The 16,310-nt window shown below is 37.2% G+C and overlaps 1 protein-coding gene across 2 annotated transcripts in view; it reads right to left on the bottom strand.

Annotated features, from left to right (window-relative positions):
- Positions 1–15,240, bottom strand: part of LOC114048503 (liver carboxylesterase 1-like) — a 46,475-nt gene extending 31,235 nt beyond the window's left edge. For both annotated transcript variants that reach the window (XM_027869451.1, XM_027869452.1), the window contains exons 1-5: positions 15,103–15,240; positions 13,605–13,809; positions 12,314–12,455; positions 7,944–8,077; positions 2,955–3,108 (exon numbers count right to left, since the gene is read on the bottom strand). In XM_027869451.1, coding sequence (XP_027725252.1) covers positions 2,955–3,108; positions 7,944–8,077; positions 12,314–12,455; positions 13,605–13,809; positions 15,103–15,181 — 714 coding nt within the window. In that variant the 5' untranslated portion in view covers positions 15,182–15,240. The remainder of the gene's footprint in view (positions 1–2,954; positions 3,109–7,943; positions 8,078–12,313; positions 12,456–13,604; positions 13,810–15,102) is intronic.
- Between the last annotated feature and the right edge of the window lie 1,070 nt (positions 15,241–16,310).

Raw genomic sequence — 16,310 nt, 5'->3', positions numbered from 1 at the left:
TGAAGAAATTAACTCCTTAAAAAGTAGAATTGGCCAAATGGAAAAGGAGGCCCAAAACTCGATGAAGAGATGAACTCCTCAAAAAGTAAAATGGGCTAAATGGAAAAGGAGGTACAAAATCTAATAGAAAGAAACAATTCATTAAAAAAATAGAATTGGGCAAGTGGAAGCTAATGACTCTATGAGACATCAAGAATCAGTCAAACAGAAACACTCTACCTACTGTTAAAACAACTGATCTGGAAAATAGATTCAGGAGAGATAACTTAAAAATTATTGGTCTACCTGAAAACCATGATAAAAAAAAGATCCTAGATAGCATCTTTCAAGAAATCATGAAGGAAAACTGCCTTGAGGTCCTATAACCAGAAGGTAAAATGGTTATCAAAAGAAACCACCTATCACCTCCTGAAAGAGATCTGAAATTGAAAATGCGAAGGAATATTGTAGACAAATTCCAGGATTATCAGCTCAAGGAGAAAATCCTGCAAGCAGCCAGAAAGAATCAATTTAAAAATCATGGAACCACAGTCAGGATTACACAGAACCTTGCAGCTTCTACATTAAAAGATTGGAGGGTGTGGAATACAATATTCCATAAGCCAAAGGAGCTTGGATTACAACCAAGGACCAACTACCCAGTGAAAGTGGGCATAATCTTTCAAGGGAGGAGATGGACATTCAGTGAAATAGGGGACTTTTAAACCTTCTTGATGAAAAGACCAGAGCTCAACAGAAAATTTGATCTTCAAATACAAGACTCAAGAGGCATAAAAAGGTAAACAGGAAAAAAACAAACACTGTGTTATTAATAAAGGCAAACTATTTACATTCCAACAAGGGGAGATGACACTTGTAACTCTTAAAAACTGTATCATTATTGTGACATTTAAAAGGGGTATACATAGACAAAGGAGGTGGGTATAAGTTGACTTTGATGGGATGATAAAAATCTAATTAACTGGTGAAAAGGGATTGTTCTGGGAGAAGAGGAAAGGAGGTGGCAGACAAGGGTAAATTACGTCACAAGAAAAGACACAAAAACTATTACAGTAGAGGGAAAGAAGGGAAGGAGATGAGCATTATTTGAACCTTCGTCTCATCATATTTGTCTCAAAGAGGGAATAACATAATCAGGTATAGAAATTTAACTTATCCTATAGGAAGTAGGAGGAGAAATGAGAAGAAAAGGGAGTTAGTAGATAGAAGGGAGGGCAGATTGAGGAAGGTGTTGGTTGAAAGCAAAACTTTAGTGAGAAGAGAAAGGGGAAAAGGAGAGAAAACAGCATAAATAGGGGTAAAAATAGGAAGGAGAGAAAGACATGGATAGTAATCATAACTGTGAATGTAAATGGGATGAACTCTCTCACAAAACAGATAAGAGAGTAGATTATGATCCATAATCGTCCAATATGTTGTTTAAAAACCTGGAAAGATTTATATGAATAATTGCTGAATGAACTGAGCAGCAGAACCAGGAGAACATTGTACGTGGTAACAACTGTGTTGTGCGATGACTGACTTTGATAGACTTAGCTCTTCTCAGCAATGCAAGAATCCTAGGCAACTCCAAAAGACTTATGATGGAAAATGCTGTCCACATCCAGAGAAAAAACTCTGGAGTCTGAATGCAGATGGAAGCATGCTATTTGCTCTCCTTTTCTTCTGTTGTTTTCTTTTGTTTCTTCTTTCTCGTGGCTCTTCCTATTAATTCTAATTCTTCTTTATATCATGACTAATGTGAAAATAGGTTTCATATGAATGCATAAGTAGAATCTATATCAGATTGCACACTGTCTCAGGAAGGGAGGGGGAGAAAATGTAAAACTCAAAATCTTATTGCAGTGAATGTTGAAAACTAGAAATAAATAAATAAATAATAAACAAAAGGAAGTAAGAGAGGACTAAGCTGAGAGGAGAGGAAAGGAAAAAACAAAAAACAAAAGGAGGCAGGGGAGATGGGTCCCAGAACCACACTTTAATTTCTTCCCAAGTTTGCCCAGACTTGACATTGTGTCAAGAGAAAAGTAATAGGATGTGAGTGTCAGTGATCAAAAGAGTTTTCATCCACTTAGAAGGAGAATGCAATGGTTCAGTGAAAAGCTTGCTAAGTGTTCTTTGTGATAATGCTCTAAGTTACTTTGTAGAGTTCCAGTAAGAGGGCTAGGCGGCACAGTGAATAGAGTGCTAGATCTGGAATCAGGGATACTCATCTTTCTCAGTTCAAATCTGGCCTCAGACACTTACTAGCTGTGTGACTTGAGGCAAGTAACTTAACCTGATTGCCTCAGTTTCCTTATCAGTAAAATGAGCTGGAGAAGGAAATGGCAAACCACTCCAGTACCTTTGTCAAAAAAAAAAACCCAAAAAAACCCAAATGGGGTCGTAAAGAACCTGACACAATTGAAAACAATGGAGCAGCAAAGAGATGCTATGAGTGGAAAAAGCATTGGGTCTGGAATCTGAAAACAGAAGTATGAATCCCAGCTCAGATACTTCATACCTGTGTGATTTTAAGCAAGTCGCTTTATCACAAATAAATTTAGTTTCCTCATCTGTGCAAATATGAATGATAATGCTTTTATTACCTAACTCATAGAGTAGCAATGAGGAAAGTGATTTTAAGCATTTTTTAAATGTGAATTGTTATTGTTATTATAAAAGAAACAACACATTACAAACTGAATCAACTCTTCAGTCCCACAGACCTTCACTGTTAAACTTCTACAGTTATTCTTGGGGCATGGTAAGCTCTACATTCTCATCCTCTTTATTTTATTACCTGATGAGGAAAAGAAAACTCACTGCCTAGAATCATATATGGTCCTGTGGAAGAACCGAAGCAACTAGCAGTCAACACCAACAACATCTACATGAGGTGAGGGCTCACACTCTGTGCTAACAGACGTTTTTGGAGGAGTCCTGAATTCAAGCATGGCACCCTGAAAACTTACCAGTGCTGAAACACTGATACTTCCTGCCGACGCACCAAAGATGGTCACCAAGTTCGGGTCTCCTCCAAAGTTGACAATGTTCTTCTGGACCCATTGGAGTGCAGCCACCTGGTCTAAGTAACCCCAGTTCCCTCGAGCATGTTCATCTCCAGTGCTACAAAGAAAAGAAGGAGGAGGAAGATGAATGCTTAGAAAGGAAGTGATTATTGGTATAACAAGGAAGGAAATGGGAGGAAGTATGATGTAGTCGAAAGACTAACTAATAGTTAGGAGATACCCAGGTTTAAATTTGACCTGGGAAACATAATTTATGACCGTGAATAAGTCACTTAATCTTTCACAGCTAGTTTCCTAATTTATAAAATGGAGATATCAATAGCACTTACCACATAAAGCTGTTGTTAGATTTGAACCTTGTAAGAGGTATAAAACATAGCAATTACTTTAGGAACAAGTGGTGTTATGGGAAATATGGAATAATGCTAAGCTTCCTACTTCCAGTGTGTGGTCAACTTTTGTTGTTGTTGTTCAGTCATTTTTCAGTCATGTCTGACTTTTAATGACCCCATTTAGGATTTTCTTCACAAAGATACTGGAGGGGTTTGGCATTTTGTTCTCTAGCTCACTTTTTATAGTTGAGGAAATTGAAGCAAACAGGATTAAGTGATTAGCACAGGGTCACACAGCTATTACTTATATGAGGAGAGATTTAAATTCAGGAAGATAAGTCATCCTGACTCCAGACCAAGCACTCTAACCACTGTCCCAACTAGATACCAGTCAACTTACCACTTTACTAAGTTTATGTGTGGGTCTGTTTTGTTGGGTTTTTTTGTTTGTTTGTTTGTTTGTTTTTAGATATAATTTGATGAGGATAGGGATCAGGTCTTCCAACTTCCTTCTGTTACCTTCATGACCCCACTAACCACTCAGACAACTTCATCAGTATTAATGATCTTCATTCCCAGTAGGTCTTGGGAGAAATTCCTATGTCTTTGGTGCCCATCTCCTTGTTGTCTTCACTAATACTATACTAGTGCCTTTTTTATGCTTTTCTCCTGATTGGAATATCTTTCCATCCTATCTGCCCATCCAAATGGATCAGGTCCTCTCCTATCTCCTCCAGGAAGTTCAAATTTGATATAAGCCAATTGGAATTGCTCCCTCCTCTGAACTGCAGTAGCTAAGAATTTTTAGCCCCTGTAACCCTCATTTGGTATTTGGCAAAAAAAAAAAATGTCTTATTAATATTAAACTTAGAGAGACAGCATTTTTGTGCTGGACAGAAGTTAACAAAGAGGATCAATTCTCACCCCTACTCACATTCCCTGCAAGATGTATATAGTAAAGGAAGGAGTGTGGCTCAACTGCTTCACTTAGCCTTGTATTTTCATCTAACTTCATTTGTATGTCTCCTTTCCAATTAATCAGGATCTAGGGAGTGACTAGGGTTTTATCTACCTAACCTTTACATACTTTCTGGGGCATTATTTTGGGTAGAGTCCTTGAAATATCCCCAATCTCAGACATAAGAGAAGTTAAAAGGAAGTTACTAACTTACCCCCATATTGTGGAGGATTATAGACTATAAATCTGCCCCAGGAAAAAAGGGCATAGGACTCCATGATTCAGAAAAAGCAAATCAATCTTAGCCTGAGCACTTTCTGCTCGATTTTGTTGGTTGCCTGGCTAGGTGTTTTGGCTCATAGACTCTGCAATTAATGAGGTTGAGCCTATACTTGTAAGAGAGAGGCTTGCTAGGCATTGCATGATAGTAGATAAGACCAGAGAGTCTAGCAGATGACACTTGAAAGGTACAGCCAGTCATATAGTATCACAGCAGAGCTGAACAACCACAAAAAGAGTGGAAATGTCTGACAGAGAAGATTTTATTCCCAGAAGAAGGAGTGAGACAGCATCCAGAAAAGATAATGCAGCATTTGGTAGTGATTTGATATTAGTCAATCAACAAATATTTTAAAATGCTTACTATATATTAATCACTGAAAATACAAGAACAAGATCCAAGTAATTCCTGTCCTCAAAGGGATTATATTTTGTTAAGGGAAACAGTATGTAATCAAAGAATTAAATACAAAACATGCACAAAATAAATAAATGTGATTTTAGAGGAGTGAGGAGGCAACAGCATCTGAGGACTTAGGAAAAGTTTCATATCAGAGCTGGTGCTTGAAAAGAACTTTGAAGGAAACTAGAGCTTCTAAAAGATGTTAATGAGGAGGTAGTACATTCTATGTAAAAGGAACAGAGGTTCTCAAAGTGGGTGTTACTGACCTCTGGGCATTGCTGGAAAGATCTGGGGGGTGGCAATAGTAGCTTCAGGTGCAATTAGGAGGCATTTAATAAAATTAAAGGGGTGGTAGAAGTATAAGGAAAGAAGAAAATTTTGAAAACCATTTATACATGTTTCATCTGTTGTGCAACAGAGTTAAAGTCATAGTGATTACATTATTTTCCAAATGAATACACAAAATGCAAGCTATAACCTAACAGTGGTCAACCCCACTAACAGGTCTTAACAAGCAAGTGTTGTCAGGTGAGCCATCTCCTGAGTGGTATTAATGCAAAAACTGAAGCAAAGCCTAATGGTCTGGCAGGCTCAATGCAGCTCAGAATAACTGGCCATGGCATGGAGCACTTTATCTTCATCTTATCTTTTTTCTTCCTCCTCTCCCACCACATGTTTCTAAAATCTATAATCTCCCTTATGATCACAGGTTGAATGACCCATAGGACAAATGTTAGCCTTTGCCCTTCTTGGATTGATATTTGAAGCCAAGGACTTGAGGGAGGGGCAGGACACAGTCAGGGGAAGCCAGGAGATGCCCTATAAGAAAGACAGCTGGTATCCACCAGGTTATTTCCTAACAATGAGCTGTCCCCAAATTGTTTCAGGATCAAGTGACTAAATTATCAAATTTAGCTGGATTTCTATGATAGATATGGGCTTTTGTTGAAATGCTTTAATAGAGGAAAACACTTACCTTTTGATAACTGAAAAGTTAAACTAAGCCCTGCATCTCTAGCACCAAGTATTCTTTCTTGCCTAAAGAGCTATAGTTCTGAAGGCATCTTATCCATAATCATAATCTTAAAAAATATAGTCTCTAATATGATTCTGCTTATCTCTCTTAGAGAACATAGTATTCTGTGATCTCTAAGGTATGGTAATCTTTTTTAAAATTAATTTATTTTGATTTATCAACAATCACTTTCATATGCTTTTGAGTTTAAAATTTTCCTCCCCCTTCCTCCCCACTACCCTCCCTAAGTCAGTGCACAATCTGATATAGGCTATATATAAATACATTCTTATTAAACATATTTTTAGATTAGTGATATTGTAAATAAAAATTAGAACCTATAGGAGCAACCACCAGAAAGAGGAAACAAAACTCAACAGAAGAGAAAAAAAATAGCAAATAGTATGCTTCAACCTGCATTCAAATTCCATAGTTCTTTCTTTGGATGTGGATAGTATTTTCCATCACAAGGCCTCTGGAAATGTCTTAGATTCTTGTATTGCTGGGAAGGGTTAAGTTTATCCATATTAGTCATTGCACAACCTGGCTGTTAATGTGTACAACATTCTGTTGTTTCTGCTCACTTCACTCAGCATACAAGTCTTTCCAGGTTTTTCTGATGTCAGCCTGTTCATCATTTCTTATAGCATAGTAGTATTCCATTACATTCATATACTACAACTTGCTCAGCCATTCCCCAATTGATGGGCATCCTCTCAATTTCCAATTCTTTGCCACCACAAAAAGAGCTGCTATGAGTATTTTTGTACATGTGAGTCTTTTTCCCATTTGTATGATCTCTTTGGGATATAGCCCTAGAAGTGCTATTGTTGAGTCAAATATTTAAAAATTATTATATTCCTATGTAGTTTACTTGCCTCTTGGCTATCACCTTCCTTTCTGATTCATCATCCGCATTTCTTCCTGAGTAAGCTTCCTAATGTACCCTTAGGGTCATATCACTCCACTAGTTAAAAAAGAAATAAAAAACCTTCAGTACCTCCTTTTTTCAAGCAAATACATTCCTGACCCTGGGATTGGAGGCTCTTTACAATCTGACTCAGCTTACTTGTGGTTAGCCTTTTCTCAAACTAATTCCTTTCACATACTCTATGTTGTAATCAGACTTAGTTGTACTATTTTCTCATCTGACTTTTTCTGTCTCCAAGACTTTGAGGGCACATTTCCTTATCTGGAATGGACAATTCACCCCATTTACTCTATTAAAATTCTTATTTTCTTCAAGGCCCAACTCATATGTTACCTCCTCCATAAATCATTCCCTCATCCCTCTTCCCTCTCAGGTGAGAGTGATCTCTCCCTCCTCCATTTTCTCATAGTACTGATAGTTGCACCTTCCCTTGGCACTAATCTTCCTTTTCTTTGTAGCCTTCATTTTTGTACTTGGACTTCCCCCATTGGACTGTAAGTTCTTTGAAGCAAGATGCATATAAAACATATCTTTATATTCTACTCCTAAATCCTGAATTGAGCACATATTATACACTTCATAAATGCTAAATTGAATAGTTTGAACATATAAGACACTCAATAAATATTCACTGAATAAGACAATACACAGCAATTATTCAATTCATGCTTATTGAACTAGACTGAGAAGAATTTATACTCCCTGGGTACAGATGGCCAACTGTAGGTTTGCAATAATATTAGCTATATTTGTTATATGCTCACAATGCATCAAGCACTATATTTGCCTAAATCCTTGAACCCAAAGAGAATACATTATGGAAAAAAGTCCAATAAACACACATATATGCCTAAGGAAACAAAAAGAAAGACAAACATTGTCTGCTAGAGTCAGATAATTAATTGAATGTTTTTAGAACCTTTTAAGATAAGTGCCACAAAATCACAAAATGTCAGGGTTGGAAGCACCACAGGCTACTTTGTGTCAACTGAGTTCTCATCCTTCAGGTCTTACCTGTAGAATCCAAAGATTCCAAGACGGTATTGAATGGCCACCACAACAACATTCTCAAGAGCTGAGAGGTACATGCCCTCCCAAGTTGAAGCATCACCCATCAAAAAAGCTCCTCCATGGATCCATACCATCACCTAGGGAATGAGACAAGAATCTTATTGATCATAGTATCCCTGAATTAAAAGGAACCTCAGAAAATACATGCATAGACCACTCAGCCCAAGTAGTCTCAATTCTACAGATCTCTTTGGAGATAATAGGGTGTAATAGAATGGGAACTAGACTAGAGACCAGACGAACTGAATTCTAATCTGGGTTCTACCACTCACTTGTTGAATTGGGGAAACTCATTTTTATTTTCTAAGTCTCAAGTTGTCCAACTGTCTAAAAGGAAAAGTTTAGCCTAGATAATCTTTAAGGTCCTTTCTAGTTCTGATTTTACAACTTTGATCGAGTCCTCTGATAGAGTCCCACACATAGGGAGGGGAGAAGTTAAGATGGATCAGGCAGCTTAAGAGAGTTATCATATTCTTCCTGAGTCTCTATTCCTTTGAGTTTAACTGCTCTGTGACCACTGCACTCCATTGACATTATCATATAAGCAGTAAACCAGACAGATAATGCAGATCTCAATACTCTAACCATCTGACTGATTTGGAAAATCAATTATCATAGAGAAGGAAAAAGAAGTATGCTAAACATCTCAGATTTGAGTCAGTTGAATAGTAAGAATGTTTAGGTCAGGAAAAAGAAAGACTGGGGGAACATGATAGCTTATCCTAAAGTATATGAAGTGCCATCATGCAAAGTAAATGTTGGACTCATTCTGTTTGGTCCATTGGGCTAAAATAGGAGCAGTAATTTGCAAGAAAGCAGATTTTATTTCCACGTGAAAAAAAAATCTTTCTAACAGAATTTCCAAAATAGATTGCTTTCATAGATAGTCGACCCTACACACACACATGTACACATACACACATACACACACACCACCACTGGAGGTCTTAAAGCAAATGGTGAATAATTACTTGTCTGGCATATATATATATATATATATATATATATACACACATATATATGTGCAAATATGAGTTATATTAGATAACTTATGAGGTCTTCTCATCCCTGAAAAATTGTACTTACACATTAATGGGGATTACTAAACCTTTTTTGTGTGTCAGGGATGCCATTGGAAGTTTGGTGAAGCTTATGGAATCCTTCTCAGAGTAATGTTTTTAAAAGCATAAAATAAAACACATAAAATTATCCCCCCCCAAACCAATTATATAGAAACAAAGATGTATTTCACTCATTAAAGGTCACAGACTCCCTGACAATTTATCCAGAGAACCCATGAGTGGGAAGAAGGAAAGTCATCCCTTCTGCACTAGAGGAAAGTAACCAAGATGCCTCAAAACTGTCCTATGAGGATTGATTGAATGAAGAGTATTTAAGGTAGAGAAGTGGGACTCAAGGGCTGAGCCAAGGAGGAAGAGGTAATTGAGCATTGCTGTTGAGATGTCTCAAACCAATCCTTTAATTAACTTTTTAAAATGTCTCAAATCATATTCTGAGTAGGATAATAAAAAAGCCACAGTATCTCATTTTTATAGCCCAGGAAAGCTTAGGAAGACTGAAAAAGAGGGCCGCCTACAGATACTGGAGGTGGCATTGGCCAGGAATTTGATCTGTGAGGCCTGGAGATTGTGGCAGCGATGGTGTAACACTAAGGGGAGTAAAGGGACTATACACCTGGTCAGAAAGATATTACACAAGACCCCATGCTAGTGATGGGAACAGGGACAGGCACCATTTGGCAGCTCCTTCTCCCATTATCTAGGTCCACGTTGCAATTGCAGAGTGGAGAGGAGTGATTAGAGTGTGATCACAAGGAATTGAGGGCCTCCCTAGGTAAAGACAAGAGCATACACCATGAGGACAGTGACTACAACTCTCCCCAGGTCATACCACCTTAGAAGCACCAAAAACCTACAGGTTCCAGGCCTAGTTACATACTAGACCTACACCTATGTCCTCTGTTTATGTAGACTCCTTCTACCTGCCCTAATGATGATAAATTTCTTAGGAGTTACATGAAACACTCAAGATAGTAGTGTTGATGGAGCAGTCCAGTCAAACTCTTCCAACATTCCCCTCCAAATAAATTTAAAATAACCTGTCAATTTGAATTCTGGAGTGGCTTAGTCAACAAAAGGTTAGGCTGAGGCATCTTTCTAGCCCAGGATAACATAGGAGGTAAGACAGAGAGGTCTGTGATACAGGGGTGGTACTTGCCTAGAATACAGTGCAGCAACATTAGCTGTGGGCCTTGAGGCTGTAGCAATGATTACAGTAGCATTTTGGGAAGCTCTCACTACCCTGAGATAATAATGGAATTGGGCAACTGGTGAGAAAGAAAATACGGGGGGCCTCTATGTTGGCACTGGACATGGAACTGGACATTGTTTGGCAATTCTATTTTCATCACACAATCCCTGGGCTGAAAGGAGTGTTCCTGGTTGCAAGGGAGTTGGGCCCCTACCTAAGGAAGGACTAGAGCACAGACTAGTAGATCAGTGACTATATTTCTTCCCAGATTTCCTATATCTCATCAAGTTGGAGGAACCAAAATTCTTATAGACTCCTCCCCAGAACTAGCTGTAAAAACAGCAGAGTAAAAAAAGCCAGAAGCTTGGGATAGTAATTTCTCACCTACCCATCCACGTGAGCAAAGCCCAATTCCAACATCAAATTCAAAGTCAAGAAAGAGATTAGGAAAATGAGTAAACAACATAAAAGGAATTTAACCAAAAAAAAACCCACTATGGTAGCAGTGAAGCTCACAACATAAATTCAGAAAAGGCAACAACATGAAAACATCTACAAGCAAAGCATCAAAGAAAAATAAAGATTGAACAAATGCCTAACAGGAATTCCTGAATGAACTAAAGAAAGCAATAAAAAGGAGCAAAGCAAATGATTTTTAAAAATAAAAAAAAGTGGTAGAGGAAAATCTGGGAAAGTGAGCAATGCAAGAAAATTATGAAAAAAATTAATTGCTTGGTAAAAGATGTACAAAACTTCTTTGATGAAGTAACTTCTTAAAACCAAAATTATCAAAACAGAAAAAAAGATGTACAAAATATCAAATGAAGAAAATAATTCCTGAAAAATGGGACTTGTACAAGTGCAACCTAGTAACTCCAAAAGGCATAAGAAACAATAAAACCAAATCAAAAGGATTAAAAATGAAGATATTGTGAAATATCCCATTGAAAAAAAAAAACAATTGACCTGGAAAGTAGATTGAGGAGAGATAAAAATTATTGGAATACCTGAAAGCAATGATTTAAAAAAGAGAGAGAGAACCTAGACATTATATTTCAAGAAATTATAATGAAAAATTGCCCCAATATCATAGAAACAGAGGGCAAAATAGCAATGGAAGAATTTATTGATCACTTTCTCAAAGAGATCCCAAAATGAAAACTCCCAGGATTTTTTAACCAAATTCTAGAGCTCCCAGATCAAGGAGAAAATAATAAAAGCAGAGAGAAAGAAACCATTAAAATACCATGGAACCACAGCCAGGATCATACAAGATTTAGCAACTACCACAGTAAAGAAGTAGAGTGCCTAGAATGCAATATTCCAGAAGGCAAACGAGCTAGTAATACAACTGAGAATAACCTATCTAGCAACATGGAGTCCAGCCCTTAAGGGGAAAAATGAATATTTAGTTAATTAGTGGACTTTCAAGCATTCCTGATGAAAATATCAGAACTAAATAGAAATTTTGACATTCAAGTACAAGAATCAAGAGAAGCCTAAAAAGGAAAACATAAAAGAGAAATCATAAGGGAATTAATAAGATTAAATGGTTTATATTCCTAAATAGGAAGATGATACATCTAACTCTTAAGAACTATATCATTATTAGGACCCTTAGTAGGAGTTCCCATACACAGAGGTCAGAGGTGTGATTAAGTTATGTTGTGATAATCACAAAAAAATGGAGGAGTAAGAAAGAGAAACGGGAGAAGGGGGAAGTAAAAGGAAAAGATGCATATAAGGAAGAGGTTTTACAGTGGGGAGGGGCATGTAATGCTTGAAGATAGATACATAGAGATAGATAGATAAATAGAAAGATAGATAGATAGATAGGTAGATAGACAAAACTATAGTCACAAATATTACCCAACAGGGAAGTAGGAGAGGAAGGGACTAAGAGAAGGGAAGGACTGATAAGATCGAATATTATTAAGGGAGGTAAAGTTATTTCTGCTTTTTCTTATTTGCTATAGATGCAAAAAGGAACCACAACCCCAACAAATCCAAAGTTGAAAACAATCAAACCACAAATTTCTTACAGGTAACTTAGTCTTTGTTGTCAGATCAGCTGAGGTGTAAATGTTTAGATACAAACAGTCTTCAGAAATTTTCAAGGAAGTTCTATTTAGATCGCCAGAAAGTTTCAACATAAATTCCCCTTCAAGCGGATTCTGGGCACACCTGTGCAATGAAACATGGGAAATCACTTTTTTAATGGCATCTCAGGAAAGCATATTTGAGGTCATAGGATCACTGTTCAGAGGTTTTGGAGCTGGTAGGGTTCTTACAGATCACCTAGTCAAACACATTCTCTTTACATATGAGGAAACTGGGGCTCAGAAAGGGAAAGTGCCTTGCCCAAAGTGACATTATATGAATAAACTACATGTTGTTCTTAGGAAAAATAGAATGAAAAAGGGTGAGAGTTATAAAGCAGATGGTCTATAGAAATTATTCTGATTTGTGAAACATTGACGTTCCTTCAAAAACAACCAAATGCAAAACTGTGACACTAGAGCTGCACCTAGCTGCACTTGGAGTCTTCCTGGCTCTCACTTTCTGGACCTTCTCCTTGCAACATAAGTAGAATAGTCAGCCATGTCCTGACTGAACATATGACAAAAGCAGAAAAGTCAAGTGAATAACCCACGGTCAGACTTATAAAATAAGAGTCTTGACTGAAATCGTGATTTCTTATTCCAAGGTTCTTTCTCCCAAATTATTTTAAAGTCACTGAACCCATAGATGTCAATACAGAGGCTGCTTTGTGGTTCTGGTATAAGTGAAGAATGGAGACAAAGAGCAGTTGTCAATTTGCTAGGCAATGAATTCTCAGAGATTTGTTTGATTGTAATCAAGCAAATAAAGCAGTCTCATCTATTAATGGTGGGGACCGCAGCAAGTCCTTGTTTTGTTCATTGTAGCTAACACAGGCATATGGAACCTGTGGCCTCGAAACTACTTATACCTTCTTAATCCTCAAACATGACTGAATCCAAACTTCACAGAACAAATCATTTTATTAAGGGGAGGTGGCAGGTTCCCCTGCAGGGAGGTGGATCACTTTATAACTCAGGACCATTTCACTATGCAAACCTGAGATGTTCCCCTCCAATCTAATAGGCTGGGTTAGGAATGAGAAGAAATAGGAATATTTCCAGGGGGCAGGAGGAGATAGGCAAAACATAGAATTATGGAATGATTGGAAGGTTCTGGAATGGTAGAAAACCAACAAAAGAATTAGGAAATAATTCTCTTAATTAAGAGATAATGATTTTCTCTACTTGAAGCCTTCCCCTCTTCAGAAAACTCTAAAGATTGATGACTTACATGGGTGGGTATGTAGTAGTGCTCTTCACATAGTCCCAGGACTCAGGTGGCTGGGGTGGAGCAAACCTTAAGGATCCAAGAGGGGCTTTGGCAAAGGGGACTCCCAGGAAAACATTGACAGGTTTCTCAAATTCTTGTAGTATCACTTGTTTTCCTTGAACCTTCCCATATTTAGTGTCCACTACAGGTGTTGAGAACTGTGGCCCTGTGCAACATTGAGAGAGGAAAAGATGATTCCACTTGAGGAGCCAACGTGGCAGAACAGAATCATCATTGAATTAAAAATCAGGATTCCTGGGTATGTTTATGTGTGTGTGTGTGTGTGTGTGTGTATGCACATACACACACACACACATACACACACACATATATATATATATATAATTTATATACACCTAGCTCTATTCCATACTAACTGGGTGACTTTGGAAAAATAAAGAAAGCTCTCTGAACCTTCTACTCCTCACCTATAAGTGGGAAGTAATAATAGTTCCCTACAGGATTATTTTAAATATCAAATGAGAGAATGGAAATGAAATTACTCACAGATATTATAATAATAGTAAATCACATTTCCACAGGACTTTCTTGTTTACAAAAACTTTGCTCACAAGTGAACAAAATAAATAGTAATACTATCCTAATTTTATACATGAGGAAAGTAAGGAACATAGAAGTGGCTTACTCAAAGTCACACAACTCTAAATGTCTCTTTTTTAAAATGAATTTTTATTGACCTCCTTTGTTTTAACATCATCAGAATTTCTTCCAGTATCCTTTCTCTATTTCCTCCCAGCCATCTCATAAAATAAATATTTTTAAATAACAAATAAAAAAATCAATCAACAAAATCAATCAATACATCAAAAAAGCCTGAAAATATATGAATAGTGCTACCCCATGACCCTTTCATCTCTGGAAAGCCAGCAGCCTAAGTAGTGAAATTGCTGGTTCAAAGGTTATAGATATTTAAGATGCTTTATTTAAAACCTCTAAATTTGCTTTCCAAAATGGTTGCACTGATTCACAGCTCCACCAAAAATACAATAATGTATTTATCTTCTCACAACCCCTCTAGCATTGATTATTCCAATATTTTATCCTCTTTGTCAATTTGCAGAGTTGTTTTGTTTTTAGTTTCTTTCACTTGGAGTCTTCTTTCATATTATTGTTACTAATTTAAATTCTTCTTTTGAGAAATATTTATTCATTTCCTTTGACTACTATTAAAGAAGTTTTTGGTTTTATGTGTATATCTGTAATGCAAAGCTTATTTTTCCCCATTTGCCCATGCCACTTCTTATGCTAGATGCACTATTTGTTGATAATTTAATTCATAATAAAATTTATTTTTTCCAAAAAGATTGATGAGGCTCTGCTGACTTTTTAGCTGAGATACTACCAAAAACTCTCAGTAGCTTTTATGATTGTTTTTTTGTTTGTTTCGTGTTGCTTTGTTTTGTTTCTGAAAGAGGAAAAAATGCCCCCAAAATCTTACCTTGAGTTGTGAATGCAATGAAGGAGCAGATAACCAGGGAAATCAGCCACATCTTCTTGAGAGAAGTTCTTTGCCACATGCCCAGTGCAGGGATTTGAGCTGTGTTTAAGGGCTAAGTTTGCTTTTTAGCTGCACAAGTATAAATTCATTGAGTGACTCAGAGCTGGACTGACTCAGAGAAAGCCAAGTCATGCAAAAACAAAAGAAAATATTTTGTCTCTTTCCTGATAAGAACTAGATTTAATATCTTGAGTATATTCCTACAATTAACTTACGTTCTTCCTTTGAAGAACTCTAATCTTTAAACATTCTGTTATAAAAATGAATAATAGTATCAGTAAACAAAGCCAAGGTTAACTGAAGGTGTACTTTCACCCTGAAAGCTTGCTGAATTTTCACCCTCTCTCCAGGGCACACAAAGTCAGTCACACAGTGTGGTGTGATGAAAGCCATTGGGATCTGATGGGTGTGAAGGGAATTAGGATTTTCACATTAATATATATGACATGTAATAATATACTAATAATTTAGATTTCTCAGGAGACTCTGGCTTGGGAGTCAGAGTCTTACAATGCAGCTTGAAATGGTCAACCAAATCCTTGACAATGCTCTCAAAATCACTACATTCCTGTGCCTGTATATGTCAAGTGAAGGGAATCAAAGATTGTAGAACCCATTCCTGTCACAGAACTCTGGTTCTGCACCCCATTAATTAATGACCCCCCACATGCTTGAAAGAATACCATTTCCACAGGACCCCAGAACACTTGTACTATGAACTTGTGGGCTTGTCATGAGGAACTACTCTGGCCCTGGAAATGATTGTTTGCAATCCACCTTTCCCTCCTCCTTCCCCACTTGTGATACATGTATATTAACTGTGCTTTTACTCAAGCTTAGAGAGCATTCCTCACTCTGAAACTGATTAACTAAACTTTTACTTGATTATTGGCACTCCTGTCTCTAGGCATACTTTGAGCAGCTCTGAGCTTTCCCAGGTTAGAGGCTGTCTCAGTAAGATTCTGTTAACGTGGTGTTGTGGGTTGACTGATACTCCCCATCCACTGTATTACAGGGTATCCTTGAAGAACTGCTGCAACTTCTCACATGTATTTTCTCATCAGTGCAAAAGACATTAGAAGTCTGAATTCTTTAGAGAAAGAATCTCTGACTTATCAAGGAACACTAAGTGATGAATGCAGACTAGG

The sequence above is a fragment of the Vombatus ursinus genome, unplaced genomic scaffold (genome assembly GCF_900497805.2).
Source record: "Vombatus ursinus unplaced genomic scaffold, bare-nosed wombat genome assembly UNPS02014793.1, whole genome shotgun sequence".
NCBI classification, from domain to species: domain Eukaryota; kingdom Metazoa; phylum Chordata; class Mammalia; order Diprotodontia; family Vombatidae; genus Vombatus; species Vombatus ursinus.
This window is presented reverse-complemented; position numbering and strand designations above follow the sequence as displayed.